The sequence below is a fragment of the Cyphomyrmex costatus genome, unplaced genomic scaffold (assembly GCF_001594065.2).
Source record: "Cyphomyrmex costatus isolate MS0001 unplaced genomic scaffold, Ccosl1.0 scaffold17, whole genome shotgun sequence".
NCBI lineage: Eukaryota > Metazoa > Arthropoda > Insecta > Hymenoptera > Formicidae > Cyphomyrmex > Cyphomyrmex costatus.
Genome location: NW_017275715.1, coordinates 1,016,388 through 1,037,482, shown reverse-complemented (window position 1 = coordinate 1,037,482; position 21,095 = coordinate 1,016,388). Strand labels below are relative to the sequence as shown.

At 31.0% G+C, this 21,095-nt stretch overlaps 2 protein-coding genes across 3 annotated transcripts in view; both read right to left on the bottom strand.

Annotated features, from left to right (window-relative positions):
- Positions 1–1,587: 1,587 nt before the first annotated feature.
- LOC108771955 (multiple inositol polyphosphate phosphatase 1-like) lies at positions 1,588–15,989 on the bottom strand. Of its 2 annotated transcripts, none has more exons than XM_018537378.1 (9): positions 15,704–15,989; positions 6,331–6,530; positions 5,644–5,775; positions 4,989–5,182; positions 4,366–4,476; positions 3,926–4,076; positions 3,336–3,546; positions 2,522–2,731; positions 1,588–1,973 (listed from the first exon to the last, which is right to left on the bottom strand). In XM_018537378.1, the coding sequence occupies exons 1-9, from the start codon at positions 15,706–15,708 to the stop codon at positions 1,724–1,726; spliced, it is 1,464 nt and encodes a 487-aa protein (XP_018392880.1). In that variant the 5' UTR covers positions 15,709–15,989; the 3' UTR covers positions 1,588–1,723. The 2 variants fall into 2 exon arrangements, with proteins under 2 accessions (XP_018392880.1, XP_018392881.1); XM_018537379.1 differs by lacking the exon at positions 15,704–15,989 and adding an exon at positions 8,710–8,797.
- Positions 15,990–16,337: 348 nt separating this feature from the next.
- The window catches only part of LOC108771956 (multiple inositol polyphosphate phosphatase 1-like), an 11,560-nt gene continuing 6,802 nt past the window's right edge, over positions 16,338–21,095 (bottom strand). The window contains exons 5-9 of the mRNA XM_018537380.1: positions 20,217–20,335; positions 19,844–19,976; positions 19,242–19,452; positions 18,629–18,832; positions 16,338–17,029 (exon numbers count right to left, since the gene is read on the bottom strand). Of these exons, the coding sequence (XP_018392882.1) occupies positions 16,864–17,029; positions 18,629–18,832; positions 19,242–19,452; positions 19,844–19,976; positions 20,217–20,335 (833 nt within the window). The 3' untranslated portion in view covers positions 16,338–16,863. The remainder of the gene's footprint in view (positions 17,030–18,628; positions 18,833–19,241; positions 19,453–19,843; positions 19,977–20,216; positions 20,336–21,095) is intronic.

Below are 21,095 nucleotides of genomic sequence, written 5' to 3'. Positions count from 1 at the left end.
AATTTTAATCTCGGTTAAATTTGCTCTTCGTTTTTTTCTAGTTCTAAAAATTAAAAAAAGATGAACAGTAAGTTAAATCAAGATTAAAGTTAATTTATATTAGTGGAAATGAGCGTTAATCTGGATCTACAATGATCTACAATAGATATTGAAGGTAAGAAATTGACCAATTACAGTCGAATACGAGGAAAATAATCGACTGTGATTCGTCCATTTCTTATGGCATAAGGTTTAAAAATTTATTGTAAATCTGGACTTTCTGTACAATAAGTCATTATCTAAGTCTTTAGTCATAAGAAATTGATCAATTATAGTCGAATATAAGAAGAATAATCGACTATGAGTAGTTAATTTCTTATAGCTTATTTAAAGTTTAGGTAATGGCTTATTGGAGAAAGCTTATTATTAATCGAGGTTTAACTTATTTCTCATTTTTCTCCAATTCTATAATTATTACGTTATTAAGTACAAAATGTTCGATTTTTTTATTACTATTAATAGCAGCTGTAACTCCATAAAAAACGAAATTTAAATAAAAAAAAAAAAAAGAGTTTTAAAGCTCTATTTTCAAAAGGCTGCTATATTTTTTGATCAGTTTCTGTGAGTTTAGTAATTTTTATAAAAAACTATAAACAAGATAAAATGAAATTTTTTTCTTACTTTGTAGACTTGTCACGCACTTAAAATAAATTTGACTTTCTAACATAAAAGCTCAAAACTTTTCCTACAACAAATCATTTTTTAAAATTATTCTTGATTTTTTGTTATCGCTGATTAAATAAAAGAAGCATTTTGACTTTAATTATTTGTAACTTCATTAAAAATCGTCACAAACACAATTAAAAGAACAGATTATTAAAACTGAAATTTTGCTTTATTGAATGGTACAATTGTCAAATATTTTTAAAAACGCGTAAACATTTCGTATTAATAATAATACGAAAAACGGACATTTCATACTTAATGATCTAATAGAAAGAGATAAGGAATAAGTTAAATCTTGGTTAAGAGTTAATCAGTTGTAAATTATGAAAACTGGATTTAAATGTTTTATTATTTATGTATATGTATAATACTCCCTTTCTGCGATTTTCCTGTAGTTTTGTAAATTTGTGTATTTTAGGGAGTTAATATGCGAAATATACGCTAATAACTGACAGTCCTACATATTTTTTGCAACGTTCCATACTTATCTTGATTTGCGAGTAACTGTATTTCTGATTGTGTTGTAGATAATTAATAAAAATAATAATGGACGCATATAAATAAAACATAAATATAATAAATATATATTTTAAAATACATTAGAACATTATCGTAAATTGGAAGAAATATATAATATTATAACAATAATTTTATATTATAATTCTTAGGCGTAAAATATATAATAAAATGTAGGCATAAATTATGTAAAGACAGATTAAACGTTATTACTACATATTATATACTATTACTTACTACATATTATATACTATTTGCATATATTGTATACATCGTAATGCGTTTAATATATATTTAAAGTCACAAAAATTAACACAGCTCTAAAAGCGGTACAATCGCTACAATTTAACGCCTTAATTTTCTGCGTGTTTTTTTTTTTACTTTATGGAAAACAGGAGTCTCCTATAAATATATTAATTTAAGGCTACTGAAGATCTCATTCATACTCAGTATTTTACGATGTAACGCTAAAAAAAAGTATTGTAAAACTAAGCTTAGGTATTTACAATTGTCGGTAACCAAGACGGACTAGAACAATAAAGCACGCTAATAGGATGGCTATAGAATTAGGAAAGCTGGAGGTAGCTCCGTTCGTATTCCAGCAGACGTCCAGCTTGCAATTTGACGCTAGCTGACCGAACTTGCTCTTCAGGAACTCCCAATCGCAAAGACCAACCTGACAGCCTTCGTACCGCACTGGTTTCTCCCCGAGATAAAACATCACTTTATTGCGATTATTACTGTCATTGCATCTGTAATATATTTTTTATAAGAGTTAGAATTTGTTGATACTTTATTTAAAATTTTTAAATAATCTTCGTTGCGTGTAGCAGAGTTCAATACTAATTAATTGATTTATTAAAAATAATTTAATTGATTTTTTTATATTAAAGTTAAATGGTCAAATCAAATTTTATTAATAGTTTTTATTTAATTTGCTTACTTTAGAGCAACCTAAGATATCTTAACTTGATAGTTTTTGTGACATAACTTAAAACATTTTAAATATCAGTAATATTATAAAAATACGAATACAATTTGTAAGTAAAATAAGTAAAATTATAGTGAAGTTAATGGAGTAAAAAATCGATATATATATACATATATAAACAAAAAATTTCAAAATTTATGAATTTGTAATTATAAGACTAAATATATTATTATAGATATTCCAATTTATAGCAAACAATTGATTTTACAGTAAAATCGATTGAATCGAAATAAATAGTAATAAATTATTTTCGAATAAGTAATCAAAATAACAGTTAACGAATGCAGGATAAGGGACGTGTATATTCACTTGTAAAATACTGCAATGAGATTCGCAGCGAAGGACGATATGATTGATGTGCGCCATTGACGTCTAGCCATCTCTTTGTAATTGTAGGCAGTCAGTCGTGTCTGGTCTTCATTTATGCCCATCGTGGTTACAAGATTTTGCAGGCTGACGATGTCGCTAAAGTAGAAGATACCCGCGGGCTCGCCTGTCATCTCATCACGTGCTATATTCCTGATAAAAAAACATATCTGAGCTTTTCCATTTTTTCTTTCTTATTAGATTACAAAGTATAGTCTAATATTCAAACTCCAAGCACTGTCTTTTAGCGACTTTTCTTCTTACTTTTACTTAGGATTTGCGGGTCTAATTCACACAAAAGTCAACAGAAATTTAAAACGACTTTATTTTGATTCTTAACGTCAATAAACAAATGTTGTATCCAAAGATCATTATTTTGACGTCAAAATAAAGTCATTTCTCTCGATCGATTTAGTGAGTTATTCTTTTGGGAGTAGATATTTACATAATTTTAAATATGTAATCTTATCCTCGGATTTAGACCTACAAAATGAAAAAAAAAACGTTCAATTACGTTAACTTAAAAAAAAAAAATACATTAATTTAAAATATAGTAGATCTAGGAATATCAAGAAATTTCAAAATAAATATTAGGGTTAGGACATTTAAAAAATAATATTTATATATTGTGTAATAAATGCGATTATAGGCGAAACGTGTCTGATAGCTCAAAATATGAAACTGGATAGAGGATAGCTTTAATAGAAGTCTTATAATTCGTGGAATGCAAGAAATGAGACTCGTTGTGTTGCAATACCAGAAGTGTCGCATCATGTCGTGCAACAGAGGACAACCCAAACGTGTGTTGATATCCCGCCCATAGCCCGCTTTGTAATAGTAGTCGAGATCCTCTCTGTACTCCAAGATGCGGAGTTCCTCTTTACTGAAGACGGCGCACCAAGGTGAAAGTTCAGTGACAGACCAGGCCTTCTGGTATCGACATGCGTCGTACATAGCGTCGATCTTATCTGAAAATATTACAGACCAAAAGTAGAGATTTTGAACCTCTTTTTTTTTAAAATTAAATTTTGTTCATTTTTTAAAAAAAGTTATAGCTGTTTGAATTCTGAAGTTTATAGCACTACGAAGTTTTTTCCAACTCAGCATTTCTATACCAATGTAGATTGATTTTAATCACATTTTAATTTACTCTTTATCTTTTTCTAATTCTTAGAACTAAAGATAAACTAAAGAAAAATATATACCGGGATTAAAGTTAATCTACATTAATAGAAACGGTAATTAGTCAAATTTAATTTGCTTTTATTTCAACAATTTAATCTTGTATTTAAAATATTCTATTTGTCGAATATAAATTAACAATGAACAATGAACGATTGTACGTACCAGCGGAAATATTGTATAGAAAACCGATTCGTCTGCTGACGTTCTTTAGGAGATTCTGAAACTCCGGTCCATTCTCAAATTTGCTGCGTTCCATATTTTCGAATGATCCCTCCTTCTCCTCATTTTTCCATACGCCACACGTTTTGTACGCCTGCGAGATTTTTATTATTTGTGATATATTAAAATATTAATTCATGTTTTTCTATAATATTAAAAATTTTACACAAAACATGCATTAATATTTGAAAATATATTGCGAATAGAATTATTTAATATTTTTTAAAAATACATATATTTGCGTATCTCCCATGAAACAATTTTACAATTTTTCGTAATCCATTTTATTATGCCTTTGCCTTATTTATAAATTTTAAATCTCTTATAGCGTATATAATTAAAACATAATTATATACGCTAATAAAAAACAGTTAAATACATACAGTAAGTAAGGTATCGTTGAAGGAACTCTCTTCCGGTAATACGGCAGATCTACTTCCGAACAGCCCTTCCATAAAAGATGTCATGCTATCTCGAGCCTCAGTAGCACGGAACTGAAAATCAATCGTGTTCTATATCGCCTCGGCTGCTTCATGATTTGCTCGATACTTATTGACATTTGCTTAATGGAATCTGGTTAATTAACTTCCACTTTAGACGATCTATAATTTGTGTTAGAATTTCGGATAAAATTCATTTATTATTAAATATGTCACGTATAATGCGAAAATGTTTAAAAAATTAGATAAGCTTTCTTTAATGGAGAATCATATTTATTTAATGTACTTAATTGAAATCTATTTAATTAACACCTGTATCTATTTAATTAACCCTGTAGACGATTTTATTAATTTTTTTAAATTAATTAAATTTTGTTAATTTTAATTTTATTAATTTATAAATGCGTCACAAAATATGAAACATTTTTGACAAATCAAAACGGTATAGGAAATTATAAATGAAGTTTTATTCTGAAATCTGACACGAAGATGTAGATTGTCCGATTAGAACCAATATTGACGTATTTATACAGCGATCGACGTAATAAATAATTGTCAAGAGATACTTTGTAATTAGCGGATGTAATGTTGTAAAAGTTGGGTTGCAACAGTTCTGGGAAATTGCTCTGCAACCTTCTCGCCAACAGCTTCATGTCTTCCACTCCTTGCGGTGTTAGGACTTCCGCCCGTTGCGACGACAAATATTCGTCTGGTTTCCATTTTCGCAGATTATCCAAATCTCGATTGCACATGTGACCCTCTGCACGATAAACAAGGCATTTTAGAAATCGAGCGAAGAAAAGCGCATACTTTTAAATTCATAATGTCAAACTTTATCAATTTGAGTTATTTTTAATCATTCCTACACTGAGAAAAAATATATTAAATTTTAATAAATATTTATTTAACGAGCCAAGTAAACATTAATATCATATATCTACATATAATATGAATCTAATATTCGACATTAAAACGTATGTTTAATTCTTACACTTTTATTTTATTAATTTAAATATTGTAAAATTACGAAACGTGGGAAATATTGCTGAATTTGATACAAATTTTAAATTGATCTAAAAATTATTAGTGTCGATATTTAACAGAATATGGCAGAAAAAAAGTTGAAATATAATTTATACAGGACGATACAAAAAAAAGAGAAAGAAAAGGTTAAGAAGAGTGAAAAATACAGAAGACTTAAGAAAGGAAGGGTTGACTTACCTCTGCGCTCTTCATGATTCTGGAGTATCTGCTCTTTGAGATTAGCTAAAGAGACGATCTTGTCAATCTCGTGCATAGTCGGACAACGGGTGCCGTGTGCCGCGAGCATCCAGATTTGCACCGGTCGACAATCTGTCGAATAGAAATGTTTAATAATAATTACCACCTTATTTTCCATCGTCTATGTGTAATTAAAACAGAATAATTTTTTATTATTCAAGATTCCAAGTCAAAGTGTCAAAATGAATTCTTTCAACTAACTGATGATTGTTCTATTGATTTTAATATTAAAAAGATAAAAAGGAGAAATATTCACAACCTTAAACTACAAGTATATTGATCAAAAGTATCAGTTTCGCTGATCTTTCTTTTTATCTACTCTTTTTCACTGAAAGGAAAATTTTTATAGTTGCAAATATTACAATTTTTTCTCTCAATGTGAATATTTCGAGCAGTATTGATCGTTTCTCCCCAAGGAACATTATAAAAATCAACAAAAAATTAAAATCACATCAAAATGACTTTATTTGGATGCCTAAAATCAATAAACAGTCAAATTTTGTAACCGAAAATTATTATTTTGACGTTGAAGTACGTCATTTAGTACGTCTTTTTCTTGACTTGGTGTGTTTTTTGGATCGGTGTTGATCGATGTCGAGAGGTCCAAGTTCGACTTTCGGTACTTACGCGGTACTGTTTGGAAGCGGGTCTTGCCACCATGAACGAAGTGATACGCGGTCTTCGTGGCCATGTACAGATACGGGTTATCCTCGTCCGCGAAGCAGAAATCGACATCGCGTGCGAGCACGTGGACGCTCGGTGAAGCCAGGAACGATGCGACCAACAACACCAACAATGCGGACATTATGCAGTGAAAGTCGCCGCTTCTGCGATAAGAATAATAATAAGGATGATAATTCTGCCAACGAATAAATAGAATTAGCCACGTCCGATGTGGAAATCAAGAGAATGTAGTAGACCACTATTGTCTAAACCGGAAGTGCAAGATTTCTTTTAAAGCTTCGATTTATGTTAAATGTAAGAAGCGTTATGAAATACCGAATGGCAAGGTTACGTAAGAGTATGTTTTTATGGTGAACGATGTAACCGATGTTTGGTGTAAAACGAGCCATTAAATATATAAAAATCGGCAATGAAATATACCACAGATAAATAAATTATATAACAAAAGATATTCTGGTGAAAATGTGCAAAGAATTAGGATTCTTTATATATTTTTTATAGAATGTTTATGTAAGTTTTCGAATTTTTCACAAATTCAATATTTTATAACTTTTTGCAAAACTTTTCTTATAGATTTTTTAATAGAAGTTGTAACGCTTTTCGCGCGCGAAAATTGAGAAAGTCTATGTTGGCTACACCTTTATTAACATTTTTATACATGTAATTTTTTTAAATACTCCACTAATTATATGAGAAAAAAAATGGTTGCAGTTACCATGCATAATTTAACTATAATTATATACATAGTTATGTTCAGTGCTAACTATTATATATATTTATACATAGTTGTTTTAATCATGCAAGTTATTATTGCTTCAACACGCATTACGATTATCACAATTGTGATATGCGATCACGCAACTGTATATTGTGAAAGTGAATATTGTTTCTTTATTTTTTCTACACACTTTTAATTATTATTATATGAAAAATATTAAGCGAATAGTAAGAAAATAATTATATTCATTATACAGGATGATGCATGTAATATCATATCATTTAATTATTTCATTTTAATTAAACTTGTAGAGATTTTTAACTGTGAGAGTAAATTCTGTATTTCACGGAAGTTCTGTTAGGTGTGGTATCACTAATTGGGCGGAGGTGAAACGTTACGAATTTTTGTTAAAAATAAATGTAATATATGGAACATAAATGACACATTTTATGTGTCACTTTGTTGTATTTCACAATCTAGTGCGCTTTACCTCCGCCCAATTCCAACTTGTGTAATGATGCCACACCTAACAGAATTTCCATGACGTATAAAGTTTGCTAATATAATTAAAAAAAAACGTTATTCCTCAAATATAATTTTAACGAGATAATTAAATTGCGTGACATTTCGTGCGCCATTCTGTAATTGCGATTGCATTTACTAAAAATGTTTCTTTTATTTACCATTCATATCTCGATCTTTTATTATTATATTATTATTTTACATTGTCATAATTTAAAATAGAAAAATCGTTGATTTTTATAGTTAGTAAAATTATAAATATATAAAGTTGTTATTGTGTAATTATTAATAATGTAACAGTAATAATTTAAAAAATGGAGCTCCTACAATTTTAATTATTTTACTATGTAATTATAATTATAAATATCATATACTTTTCTCTCAGATTTATGAAAAATCTATTGATAAGATTTTTCATTCTATAATATCTGAAAAAAATTCGTAGATCCTAAAGAAGTTCAAGAAGTATTTTCTAGAAATCTATATAAATTTAAAATATAAAAAATTCTAAATTAAATATATAATTTTTCCAAGTTCGAGATTGCTAAGCAAAAAATGTAGATAGAAAGGTAAAATCACGAGCACATTTATTGGTTTTTGAAATTTTTTAACTAGTTTATTTAATCATATATATTAAAAATTAAACTACAAGTTTTATAATCATTAAATTTATAGGAACGTTTCGACTTATTTTTCTTCAAAAATTCTTAAAAATATTATGAAATATTAGCCTTGTTCTTTTGTAATTAAATTTCTTATACCTTCAACTTTTTTCTTCCAAAGTGGAAAGAAAAAGAAGAAAGGGGTAAGTGGAAGAGTTGAAAAGAATAGGCCTATTTTACGAGAATTTTTTTCTGAGTATATTTTCTGGGAATTTTTAGGGTATAAATTAGAATACCTATATATATTTATAATATTTAGGAACATTTTACATTTTATTTTTCCATTTAGATTTTAATGCGCGTGTTCAAAGCAGCAGATAACACTTAATATACTTTTGTTTTCACAATATCTGCCAATGCAGCAAGTTTTAAGCAAATTACATATATATGGTAGCATAGGTTTCGCAGTTTATTTAGTACCTACTGCAAATTTCGCGATATATTTAGATAACGCCTCAACCTCTCCAGGATTTCTCGGAAAATGACGCATGAAATAAATTTTCAACGGTGAATTTCTCGCCGATCCTGGCGCGGAACGCCGAGGGATCTGTTCGTGGAAAAGCGATTTTCCTTTCGCGTTCCGCGGACCGTCGTAAACCTACATTTCGCCGTCGGCTGACGACATCGCGGAATGTAACTTATTACTAACTCGAGGAGGCTAGCGTAACGATGTAGTCGCTACGGCGATTACGTAACCGGAAGTGTGTTCGCGCGTATTCGCGCTCATTCGTGCCGAGAACTGCCGCGGCGAAGTATTAACGCGATAATTAGCGAGAAGATGATAACGGGTGAAACGCGGACCCGCAGCGTCTCAAACTTGATTCTTTCTTATCTCGTTTATCTGTTGGATCTTTTAAATCGTCGAACATTGCGTCCCTCGCGAGAAGATCCTCAAAGTAGACGAGTACAGATTACGTCAAAATGACATTAAAACTATTAATTGAAATAAAGTGATTTTTAATTCCTTCATATCTTGTATATGTTCTCTAGTGGAAAAATTTGTCCGAAATGTATAGTCAAAATGTGTTCGAATTCCTTCTAAATTTCTCCGAAAATTGTCAAAATGTACAAATTCGGATACTTACAGACAAAATGAGATACTTTTCATCAAATTGCAGCAATAGTGTCTGAATTTGTCATTTTTATATTTTTTGGACAAACTTTGACAAATTTTTTTTATGTTGTAATACCTACATCAAAGAAGACGTTAAAATTATTTAATTTTATCGACATCATCTGATATCTGATGTACCTACAATATACATATAATAATGTTAAAAAATAATCAAAATTTGGAAAAAATTTAGACAGAAGAGAGAGAGAGAGAGAGAGAGAGAGAAGAGTTTAGTTATTTTTATATTAATTATTACTTATTAAAGTGTACACCAATTGAATTTAACGAATTTTTTAATATGCGGTTCCAATAAAATCAGATCCGAAGGATTTTTTAAATAATTATTTTGAAGTCGTTTGGATGTCATCATGACTTTTTGTTCTACTTCTCAGTTAGAATACTGAGTCATAATGATACCATATGGATTTCATTTGTCGATTTCCAGTAAACACCAATTAACAGTAACACAACGTTGATATTATAATTTCACACTCAACAGTATAAATAGAATATAACACATGTTACGTAATAATTACATTGTTGAATTTGAAACAGTAATGCCATGTTGGTGTTTTTCGGGGTTATAAATAAACTGACAAATAAGTGATAACATTAAATTAAATTGTTATCAAAATTATTAAAAGTCGAAAAACGATTTTTTTTAAAGAGGACCATCAGATAAAATCAAAGATTTTAGCTCCATCTTTTATCGAATTCAAATGGGCAACAATTTTTATATGAAATATTTTATATTTAAGTTAAAATGATCAAACATTTACCTAAGTCGGTACAGAATCCACTGGATCCCAAAATTTAACTATCTAGAGTACTTATTTCAAACATGATCTTTCGACTGATAACGTATTTTTTTTTATAATCACTTTTGCAATGTGTAGAACATTTTCTTGCTAATGAATTTGTTCACTTTCGTTATCTCATTTCGAGATAACATAATCGTGCTGTATAGGATTCAAAGGGATCTCGAGGCTTCAACTTCCGTGAGAGGGTGATTTATTATATTATATACGTGGGAGATGAACGCGAAGGCCAAGGCCGCCTTGAAAGAGAAACGTGATAGTAAAATTACGTTGTGCGCATTACACAATAGTCGTGAGAGAAACCGGTTTTCAGGGTCCGGACAAGAGAATGAACCTCAGTATAAGACGTTACAATCGTCTTCGAGATCTTGTGAACGATGGACTCCATCACTCGATCCAGAAATAGCCTGGACGTAATAGTTGACGATAACGTAATTGGCAACGGCGCGATTAGTGAAGAGACTTCTTCTTTTGCTTCTTACGGCCGCCATGCTACATACTTGGCCTACTTATGTTTAATTTCTTCATCGTTCGCGAGCACCGCGCAAGTATGCCTTTAACGTCAGCTGCAATCTTGTTTCAATGCGAAATCCATTACGTTGCTTCGAGCGTCGCTTCGATGATGATACAAAGCACGACATGTATGAGGAAAAATATTTGCAATTTATTATTACGAACATGTTATTTATAAGGAACACGTAATTAAGCTTGTTATTATGTAAGTAACGAATGTCGATTATATTGTTATAAAATAGTTACTTTCTAAATTCTTTGGAGTTTAAAGAGCGAAGTCACTTTAAAGAGTGAAAATTTAGCACGGAGGAAAATATTTGGTTGAATTAACTGAAATTCGCTGGTGGACCGAGCTAGAGAATTCTAGTTAAATTTAATAGAATTCTAGTAAATTTAACACCAAAAATCTAGTAGATTTAACCAGAATTCTGGATCCGTCATTTTCTATCAGAATGTCAGTTAATTCAACCAAATATTTTTCTCCAATTTTAAAAGTGATTCAATTTTCATTTTCGAGACGCGGTCCCACCAATGTAAGATTAACTTTAATCTCGGTTTAATTTACTGTTCATATTTTTCTAATTCTTAATTAAATTAAACCGTTATTAAAATTAATCTTGATGAAAATTGACCTAAGAGTGAGATTTCACTCTTCAGACTGTGAGATTTACCCTACACTCTAAATTTCTTGCAATAAAATCTCATTCCAAGAAAGTGAAAATACAACCCTTGAAAAAAAGTGAAAATATTTCATCTCTCCAATGATCCAGCAATCTAGACAGTTCAAGCTTTGACTTCATATTTTAAATAACGAGAGAAAAATTATTACGGATTATCCTAATGCATGATTGATTGAGAATAAATTTAATCAGCGAAAAATTGGATTAAGGTCAGAATCTAACATCGATCGACTGGAACGGAATTATTTAAAATAAAAAAATTATAAAACGAAGGAGACATCAGAATAATTATCAAAAAGGGAAGGGAAGAATTGAATAATAAATATGAGAAGCAAGATCTTTTAATGACAAATTTCAAACTTTAAACCGCGATGAGCGCGTCCTAAATAAATAACTTTATGTTAAAATATTATCGACGACATTATTGTGCTTTAAAAAGTTGTGTAGCCTAGATCGAGGAAATATGAATATTCATATCGAAGAAAATACAGCCACTGCGGACGGATGGCAGGAATGTGCAACGCAGATACAGCTGACGTGTACTCACGTGTGAGAGGACATTTGCTGCAATGACAGGAAAGAATGGTCAGCTACGGTTATTATCATTGTCGTTTTATGAACAAACAGCAAATTGCGAATGGTCATCCTTCGCCAGTGTAACAAGAATTGTAACAAAACCATTGAAACGTCGCATTCTATGAAACAATAGGATATAAGAGAATTTGCACGTAAAATTTTTTTTATCGATTGACCTTATTTGAGATATATTCTGCGAAAAAGAGATTGCAAATCTCCTTGATTGTCTTTTAGATGTATTTGTTATGATTTCTAAATCCTCGATCTCCCTATAGTTTCAGGTAATTATTATTATTATTATTCTCTGAGAAAAAATTTTTTTAGAATTCTTTAGATAATTTTTCTGAATTTCTATATAAATTGTAGAATTTGTAGAATTTCTGTATAATTTTTTAATCTTTTAGAAAATTTCTCCGATTTTTTTTTGTATTTTTAATCAATAAATTGGATTCATTTAATATATGAATTGGAATTCTTTTCAATAATGCTTTGAAAAAATCTACATTTTTCTATAATTCTCTATATATACGTATGAATTGTAAAATAATGTAAAATTTCTCATTCAATCCGAAGAAAACTTATAAAGTTAGAAGAAATCGTAAAGAATATTTTTCAGAAATCTTCAAAATTTGAAAAATTCTTAAAAATAAAAGCTGTTATGACAATTTTTTTCTTCAGAATTATATACGATATTCTTTTAGAATCATTCACGAATTCTCTCAAAATTGTCCTTGGCTTTCCGTCAGAAGAAATAACTTTTCTTCGAAGTTGTTTCTTCATGCGATCCTCTCTAATTTCTTTAGAGTAAAATCTCACTCTAAAAGAATGAAAATAAAGTCAATCCTGAAAAACAGTGATTAAATTTTCAACCTTTAAAACCCAGTTCCATCAATGTATAAAATTAATTTTAATCTCAGTCCAATTTATTCTTCATCTTCTTCTAATTCTTACGGTTGTTTCTACCAATATAATCAAATTTTAATCTTAGTTTATAATTAACTCTTCATTTTTTCTACTTCTAAGAATTAAAACGAGATGAAGGATAAAATGGATCGAGATTAAAGTTAATCTACTTAGTAGAAACGGACATTGGAGCTAGAAAAAGATGAAGAGGTAGTCAAGATTAAAATTACATTGGCACAAACAGGCAAGAGTAATAGTCTTCAGAGTGAGATTTTCGCTCTAAAAGTTTCAGAGAGTCGAAGCATCTATTTTTTTCAATTAAGCCGAGTGTGTTTTCCAACAGAGATTCCTTCTCGATTGCGGGATATCACGCGCGGCAATAAATGTCGGAACGATAGACGGCGCGCGCTCGCGACAATTGTTCATGAAAGTAGGACGACGACGTTGGTCACGCTCGATGGTTCTTGGAGCAGGAGAGCAGTTGTAATTATTCGCGCGTATTTATTCGCTTGCAGTAGATCCTGATATCGGCGATCGGCGATCCTTGAATTACGACGACGTCGGAAGCAAATTATCATTGCACATTTTCGCGCGCCAGGTTGCGAGGATTTGCGAAATCTCGATCACGTGCGCGTGAACGAGGGAAGCGAACAGAGAGACGCGAACAATTCGCCGCGCAATATTTAATCCGAAGTGCGAATTAAATCATCTCTCGCGTGCGTTGAAGCGCGATATGGTAATTTCACACGTTAACTCGGAGGTCGCGAATCGAGCGTTTCCGGATTAATTTACGGAGTGTCGTCTACGAATCTAAGAATCGTACCGTCCGGAGAATTCCAAATGGACTCTGAGAATTTCAGACTAAGGTTTCAATTCAAAGCGTTAAGCCAATTTCGGAGCACAGAGAAGATTTCATGAGAAGTGTATTAATCTAATTAAGAATTTTTGATAATCGATATTGAGAAAATGAAAAAGGCGAGAAACTTTGAAAATCATCTACTGAAGCATTCAAAGTCCAGCTGTTCATACACTTGTCTCCAGCGTTTAAACATTTAACGATTTATAATCTCTAGAGCTTATCAAGATTAATAATTCATAGAAGATTTCAATGAATAGAATAGTTAGGTCGAGTTACATCAACAAAAGTATCAATTTGAATTCAAGATTAATTATTATTCAAGAGACTATAAAGATCAAGATTAATAATTCAACGAAAATATCAATTTGAGATCAAGATTAATAATTCAATTTTTTATTTAAGAAGTGTTTAATATCTCCTTAAATTTATAATGTCAAATTATAGACAATTTGCGTTATTTTTAAAGTCGCGATTATTCTCTTTCGATATGTTAATTTGACTAAAACAAGTTAATGGAATTAAACATTTAATTTGAGAAAATGTATAAGCATAAGATCAGAATGGTTAACGCAGAAGAAGAGCTTGAACATTGTGAAAAATAAATTTGTGAACGGATATTTTAACAAGTTTCTTTTAGTTTTTGTATTTTAATGAGTTTGTTTTAATAGTTGTTTTTTTTTAATTCTGCTACAAAAAAAATATAAAATATTTTATTACATGTAAAGATTATATTCTATTTTCTTTTCGATATTTGAAATCCTCGCGGCACAGACTTGCGAGAAACACGAAAGCATATCAAACAATCATTATTTCACCTCGTTTCTATCAGATTGATTCATTAATATTGACCCACTATATACGGACCTACCTTAACCGGATATGTCTTGTTTATCTTCGTTAAATGTATTCCCCTATACGGCTCCTAAATTCTTTGACCTATTTTTCGAAATAATTCGTTTCTTCGAATTTTAAGAACCAGCTAATTGTCAAACTTTATCACTATTTATATACAGAAAGAATGATTTTGACGAAATATCTAAAAATTTAGATAGATACTCTGGAAGAAAAGATTGGCTGAATATGGCATAGCATTTTAATTGGTTGCACCAGCTAGTCTTTTCTTTCAGTCTACAAATTTGAAAATAATTTTATTGAATCTTAAAAATAATTATGTACTCTAAAACTTTTAAAATAAATTGTCATTTGGAAGAATGAAATGTTACTCTTAAAGATTAAAAATTGTGTCTGTTTTAGGCCTGGTTCAATTTTCACTGTATAGAATAAAATTTCTCTTCAAAAAATTTAGAATAAGAAACTCAAGTATGAAGAGCAATCCTGCAAAAAATGACATTCTAAAAATCGGTTTGACCTATAGAATTATTTTTATGATTATTTTTATGAATTTATTTTTAGATTTGTATTTAAATTTTTGGACACACATTTTAGATAGCAAAATCGTTTTTTCCGTGGACTGTTTAAGTGTCTATTATATAGTGGAATATATATTTCTCGAATATTAAAAATGAGGTAACTCTGACCTTTAAAAAACTCTGAAATTTAAAAAAATGCCTTGACAGCATACATGTCCAAAATCAGGGCATAATACGTCTCAAAACTTCGGCCTGATTACTCCGTTTAATCATAATTTAACTTTATTAAAATGAACTGAGAAAAAGTTTTAATACATATTCTTTTCAATAGTATTAAAACTTAACGTTTATTTACAGTAAATGGATATTTGCTTAAAAAATGATAATTAAATCAAATTAATAATTCTTGTACCAAAAATAAATATATGTTTACATTTAGTAAATATATTCAGTTAGTTCAAACAAATATTTATTAAAATTTAGTTTTTTCAGTATATTTCAGTATATCTGTCATTAAAGCACGATTAAAACATTAGTGACAAGCGAAGCAGTCGAGAATTTAGGTTGATCGCATTACGTACGACATCCAGGAATGCTTGTGATCGTGGAAAAATATCCAAGAGAAATATTCGGTTCGTCGAAGACCCAGAGGCTTGAGATCAGTAGACCGATACTCGGAAACTCGAAGTTCAAGGGGGACACGGTCGATCAGGCTTAACGAAACCTGCTCGGCGAAAGGCTGGGCAATGAATTGCGACACAGACGTAATTGACGGGCGGGTGGAATACCTCCAATGTAAACAACGTATAAACGTGCGCACCTTCGCGATCGCGAGGTAGCGTTCAACAAGCCGCCGTTCGCCGCGGCGGTTCGTGTTGCACTGCCGCCCGAGGTCGTCGAGCCTCGTTGCCTCCTAGGTAACTAGCATGCACCTAGACCGGTGCCTGGTGGTCTCACGCTCGAACACGCGATCTCTTCGACCCGTCAGTTAACGCGACCCGGTTAAGGACCTGGTTAGGGCGTCGCCTCTCTTGCCCCAGTTATTAGCTAGAATAGATATAGTCTCGTAAAGTGAATAAGTAATTAAGGACATCACGAGAACTCGAAAAATTGTGTAGGGGAATATGAAATGTAAATGTAATGATCGCGCAAAAGGACGTGACAAGGCGTAGGTTTAATTGAAAAGACTAGTTAACTGGAACAGATCTTTCTCCTCTTTATTGATCAAACAAGTGATTGCTGTATGTACCGCAACACGAATTACAATGTGTGCTTCAGTTTAACCTTCTTTGTTTTAATTTAGGACAAAGCAAATTAGGCGAAAGAGAGTAATTTCTTTTATTGCTTTGCGTTCAAGAGTGATTTAAATGAGTCGAAAATTTATGTAATTGTATCACAATTGTGCAGTCATCGTTTTCGTGGCGTATCGCAATTTTTCAATTGCGTCCTAATTTTGCTTTAAAGTCTAATATTTTGCACAAAAAAATTGAAAAGAAAATGGAAAGACCTTTAATTCATGATTTTTTTTGTACAAAAAAGTGTCTATTGCATTTATCATATTTTTTTAAGCAAAAAGCTTCTTTTAGTGCTTCTAACATGAAATAAAGTCGCGAGAATTTATAGTCGAATTACAACTGTATAATCCTTTCTTTCATGGCATACCACAGCTTTTCAATTGCATTCTAATTTTTAAGGGGTTAATATTTCACATGAAAAATATTGGAATGATAATTATGTTAATTCACAATATTTTTTGACAAACTTCCATGCTGCAATTGGCCGCGATAATACCCAATTTCTCCTTCAGCTGTATCCAATCGCAGACTCCGTTGTCGCAGCCTTCGATGGTCAAGGGATTCTCATTTAGGTAGAAAGCGACTTTAAAAGGAGCATCGCTCGAGTTGCATCTAATAGATATATTTTTAATATATATTAATATTATATATTAAAATTATATATGAAATAATTAAAGTGGATAGAAGAAGAATTATTCTGTCAAGAAAAATAAAGTATCTCCCTTCGACTTTAGCAAACTTTAAATATATTAAAATATAAACAAAAATAAGAAACGCGTGTGTTTTCTATACATCCAAAATTTATTAAAATCAAAGGGAGATTGTGTTTTTGTGGAAGAGAAATAAAAGAGGGTATGTTAAATTAGCACCCCAACTATAGTACTCAGGAGTTCTGATTAGAGTTCCCACTTCCTTTTGACGAGACGAAGAGTTCCCTATAGTTAATAACAAGAGTTCCGCTCAATAAACATTTTTTTTTACATTTTTTAAAAATGGGGTGCTAACTTTTTATCGAATTTCGAGGTGGAATAGTTCTGAGCGGCTTAATAGCTTCAATTTGCGATTGCCTAGAGTTCCTAATATGTAAAAAAAATTTTCAAATATTAAAAAAAAATTGAAAATTTTTGAAAAATTAATTTTTAGATACAACAGTTCTGATGATAATTTCTGCTTCTTTTTGACGATACGAAGAGTTCTCTATGATTTTTAATGACATATGAACTTAATAATCATTTTTTAATAATTTTTTAAAAATGGGGTGCTAACTTTTTAACGAAATTCAAGGTCGCACAGTTCTGATCAGCTTAATAGAATTATTTTGTGAATACCTAGAGTTCTTGGTACATAAAAAACATTTTTGAAATATAATAAAGTTTAAAAAAAATAGTGGAAATCTTTGAAAATTTTTTTGAGAGTACCGAGTAGTTCTGAATAGTGTTTCTTATAGTACTCGATGAGTTCTATCGAAAACTGTAAGGCGAAAAAGCGATTGGACCAACGGTTTGCAAGATACAGCGACATTTTAAACTTTATTATATTTCAAAAATGTTTTTTATGTATCAAGAACTCTAGGTATTCACAAAATAGTTCTGTTAAGCTGATCAGAACTATGCGACCTTGAATTTCGTTAAAAAGTTAGCAGCCCATTTTTTAAAAATTATTAAAAAATTATTATTAAGCGCATATGTCATTAAAAATCATAGAGAACTCTGCGTATCGTCAAAAAGGAGCAGGAATTATCATTAGAACTGTTGTATCTAAAAATTAATTTTTCCATAATTTTTAATTTATTTTTATTATTTCAAAAATTTTTAATTTTTTTTTACATATCAGAAACTCTAGGCAATCGCAAATTGAAGCTATTAAGCCGCTCAGAACTATTCCACCTCGAAATTCGATAAAAAGTTTAGCACCCCATTTTTTTAAAATGTAAAAAAAATGTTTATTGAGCGGAACTCTTGTTATTAACTATAGGGAACTCTTCGTCTCGTCAAAAGGAAGTGGGAACTCTAATCAGAACTCCTGAGTACTTATAGTTGAGGTGCTAACTTAACATACCCACTAAAAGAATTGAACTGTTGGATTTGCGCGTTGAATTGATTTGGTATTAAAATTTTTAATATCAAGATTACTTTTTTAAATTCTTTTTGAATTTCTCAATTCAATATTGCAATTCGTGCAAATATCGTAAAGTATCTTGGCGATTGCTACCTGTGGAAGATCGCCGCAAAATTCGCGGCAAACGGTATTAACTGGGAAATCCTCCACTTTCTATGATTCATGTCTCGGAAGTTTGTGGCTGTGAGCGGCATAGGATTTTGGGCAATTCCCATTGCAGTAAGGAACAACACCATCATTTGCGAGTGCGTAAAGTAGAATACACCTTTCGGCTCGTCGCCATTCGTCTCCAATTTCCTGCAGGATTTTAATTTAAAAAAAACAATACTAAAAAGAAAACTCAGATCTTTCGAAGGAACCACACAACACAGTTCTTCGAGTGATGTTTTGGGGACATTTATAGGATGTTCACATTGAAAGAAAAGATTGGCTAAATCATATAGCATACCATTTTTAATTGGTTGCAATTTTTGGTTGCGTTAGTCTATCAAAATTCTATACTGATATTGCGTATAGATTAACATAACCAAAAATTGGCTGCTACGATAAAAAATTAGCTACTTCAGCCAATTAAAAATGCTATGCCATATTTTACCATCTAAATGACTGCACAGCAGCTAATCTTCTTTCAATGCACGACTGAACCTCCACTGAACATCCTTAAGATATCTCTTGGAGAATTGTGTTGCTTGAGAAGTTCGCTTACGTGAAATGATCGACTATGTCCCGGATGAGGTAACATCCTAGCTGACTGTTAATTTTGTCCCCCGGACCACTGTTGTAGTAATAAAATAGATCTTCCTCGTACTCAAGGACTTGCATCTCGTCGTCGGTGAACACATCGCACCAAGGCGACGGTTTGTCCAAGTACAAAGTTCTCTCGAAGCGACACGCGTCGTAAAATAGAAAGATATCATCTGAAATTATATTATATTACATAGAAATTTATTATTAATAATTGCCAACTAGAAGCTGAAGCCAGACTTAGCAGCTAGAACGCGGCAGTCAGGACCAAATAGGATCCTGGGGGGCCTCAAAAATCAAAAATTAAAAATTTATAAAAAAAAACGTATTACAAAAACTATTACAAGCAAGTCACACATTTCAGATGTTACAAAAATATGTAAAGTTTATAATAATCTGTCAGGGATGATATTATTGATAACAAAAAAATTATTATTTATATATTTACTATTTAGCTGCCAGACTAAACGCAAATTCGTAGCGACTTGAAAAAAATCACACGTACTCAAGTCTCCTGTTAAGTATATTTTTGTAGTTTAGTACATTAAAAATTATGAAATTCACCTTTACTGATGTTTAGGAAACCCAAACGCTGATTGACATCCGCTATGACTTTTGCCATTTCCGGGCCGTTAATAAACGCTTTCACTTCCTTGTCTATACCTCTATTCTTCCAGGATTCACAACTGTCGTAAAGCTGTTTTAAGTAAGCAACATAAGAAATATTGACGTTTTCCAATTTAACATTCGTGTTGCGTTTTAGGTATCGCGAGAAGGGAAAGAAAACTTAAAGTTTATAATCTTTCGTATTTCTATAATCTTTCATATTTCTCATGTACATTGCTCGATAAGTAAAATTATGATTAAATTTTTTAAATAAATTTTTATATCTGATGGGCTTTAAAATGAAAAACGTTGCTTTTAATTTATTAATTACTTTTAATAAAGTGTCGTTGACGATCGGCACTACTTCAAACTTGATCGATGTGTTACTGGAAGCTTCTAAAGGGGGAATATAATACTGCATGGTGAAATTTTGTTGCATACGCACCATCTGCAAAATAAAAATAAAAAGATATAAAAAGTCATTAAAACAAATCTATTTTTTTTTTATACAACTAGCACATTCCTTGCGCGCGCTACGCGCGCGATGATCCATTATGTTCTTTTTAAATATTATGAATAATGTTTCTTTGAAACTTGTTTTGAAATCAATAACTCCTCTAATTCCTACTAATACAAAATTTCCCTGAAATTTGAAAACCTTTAGAATTTCATTATTGTTTTCGATCGCCATGCACATTAATTCTACCATTTTGATAAATAATATTTAGCTTATTTTTTTATTCAACGTTTATGTCGAAAAATTCGACCCACAGTGTAGTTGTGCTGGTTCGCGTACAAGAGTAAAGTACATTAAAGCAATTAATTGACGGGATCATTTTGGTCTCAAAATGTTTCTAGAATTATTTGCTCTAAGAATATCCAGAATCCGATATTTTACTCATCGTTTACGTCTAAAAATTCGATTCACAGTGTGGCTGTGCTGGGTCGCGTACAAGAGTAAAGTACATTAAAGCAATCAATTGCCGGGATCATTTTGGTCTCAAAATGTTTCTAGAATTATTTGCTCTAAGAATATCCAGAATCCGATATTTTACTCATCGTTTACGTCTAAAAATTCGATTCACAGTGTGGCTGTGCTGGGTCGCGTACAAGAGTAAAGTACATTAAAGCAATCAATTGCCGGGATCATTTTGGTCTCAAAATGTTTCTAGAATTATTTGCTCTAAGAATATCCAGAATCCGATATTTT

Excerpts from the sequence above, each read along its gene's own strand:
- LOC108771955 (XM_018537378.1), bottom strand. Across the intron at positions 4,077-4,365 it reads TCAACGATACCTTACTTACT|GCGTACAAAACGTGTGGCGT; the intron begins GTATGTATTTAA and ends AAAATCTCGCAG. Across the intron at positions 1,974-2,521 it reads CTCATTGCAGTATTTTACAA|ATGCAATGACAGTAATAATC; the intron begins GTGAATATACAC and ends AATATATTACAG.